This window comes from Pelophylax lessonae (assembly GCF_965119305.1).
Source record: "Pelophylax lessonae genome assembly, chromosome: 5".
Classification (NCBI taxonomy): Eukaryota; Metazoa; Chordata; class Amphibia; order Anura; family Ranidae; genus Pelophylax; species Pelophylax lessonae.
Genome location: NC_138772.1, coordinates 262,251,613 through 262,252,981, shown reverse-complemented (window position 1 = coordinate 262,252,981; position 1,369 = coordinate 262,251,613). Strand labels below are relative to the sequence as shown.

The 1,369-nt window shown below is 48.4% G+C and overlaps 1 protein-coding gene across 1 annotated transcript in view; it reads right to left on the bottom strand.

Moving 5' to 3' along the window:
* IRX2 (iroquois homeobox 2) overlaps positions 1 to 608 on the bottom strand; it is a 6,106-nt gene extending 5,498 nt beyond the window's left edge. The window contains 1 exon segment of the mRNA XM_082258426.1: positions 1 to 608. This exon segment is cut by the window's left edge and continues 90 nt beyond it. Coding sequence (XP_082114552.1) covers positions 1 to 147 — 147 coding nt within the window. The 5' untranslated portion in view covers positions 148 to 608.
* Positions 609 to 1,369: the final 761 nt, after the last annotated feature.

Sequence of the window (1,369 nt, the reverse complement as noted above, 5' to 3'; positions counted from 1 at the left end):
CGGGTAAGGACTGAACGCGGAGCCGGACGAGGACCTGGCCAGATCTTCGCTCCTCGGGGCGGCCAGCGCGGAGGCCCCATATGCCGGACAGGAGTAGAGAGCCAAGGAGCCAGGAGGCTGGTAGAGATAACCCTGAGGATAGGACATCGCAGGTCTTGTCTGAAGATAACCGGACCCGGCTGAGTTTACAGAGGGGGATCAGGGTGAAAAAAAAAAAAAAAAGGGAGGAGGGGGTGGGGGGGGGAGAGGTCAATAAAGACAAGCTTCTGTCCTTATTCTTGCTCAGTTGTGGCTCCTCGCTTCTGTCCTCACTCATGCAGGGAAATAAAAGTGTCTTTGCCTCCACCCCTCCCCTCTGGTGCACCCACCAGCCAGAGATCAATCTATTCTGTCTGTGATCATGTATAGGTAGAAATCCAATCAGAAATAGGAATCAAAGAAATGAGGGTGATCGAGGGGGGAAGCAGATCATGAAGTGGTGGAGTCAGACGTGGAGCAGAGTGCTGGAGGTGATCAGGAAAGTGCCTGCTGCATATGGAGCTCTAGCAGCCAGCCAGCTCCCCCAGCGCCTGCAAGGACGGATTTTTTTTTCTTCTTTGCTTTCTTTTTTTTTTTTTTTCTTCCTTCATGGAGAGGAGGGAGGTGATGGTTTGTGGGTGGGGGGAGCTCAGAGTGAGAAGTGAGGAGTTAAGGAATAAAGAGGCTGGAGTTTGCTAAGGCACTTTGGAAAACGGAGCTGTCCATCAGAGCCATGTCATCTGCATATCCAGAGGAACCTCCTCCTCCTCCTCCTCCTCCTCCTCCTCCTCCTCCTCTACGTGTGAAGACAGGGAAAAGCAGGGGACAGGAGGAGGGGAGGAGGGCTGACTGCTTTAATGGAAGTAATCCTCTCTCTCCATTAGCCAGTCAGCACTTGCACACAAGAAATGGCAGCCAGGTCTAGAACTGGTCACATGTACACAATTCATTATAATAATAAAATAATATTAATAATAATAATCATTATCATCATCATCTACACACAGGAACAAGGCAAGGCCAGGCGATATTTCCTATACTACAGGGAAAATCATACACATAATTACTTTTGTGCTCAGTTCATTCGGGTCTCCTACAATTATTCAAAAGCCAGCCTGCCAATAATTCTATGGCCACGCAGGAGAGGACGTCTAATACATGCTAATCAGCCTACTGTCACCTTGTGCTCTTGATTTGTGGTGTATTATGACCTTTGCACATGACCACTTCAATACGATTGACTTCTGCGAAGTATAGGCTACCGGCAAATAAGGCTCAGGCCGTTCCCTGACCTCACTTCTAATATAGATGGACAGAGGAACACAAAACACAAAGATCTATTAGCAAATGA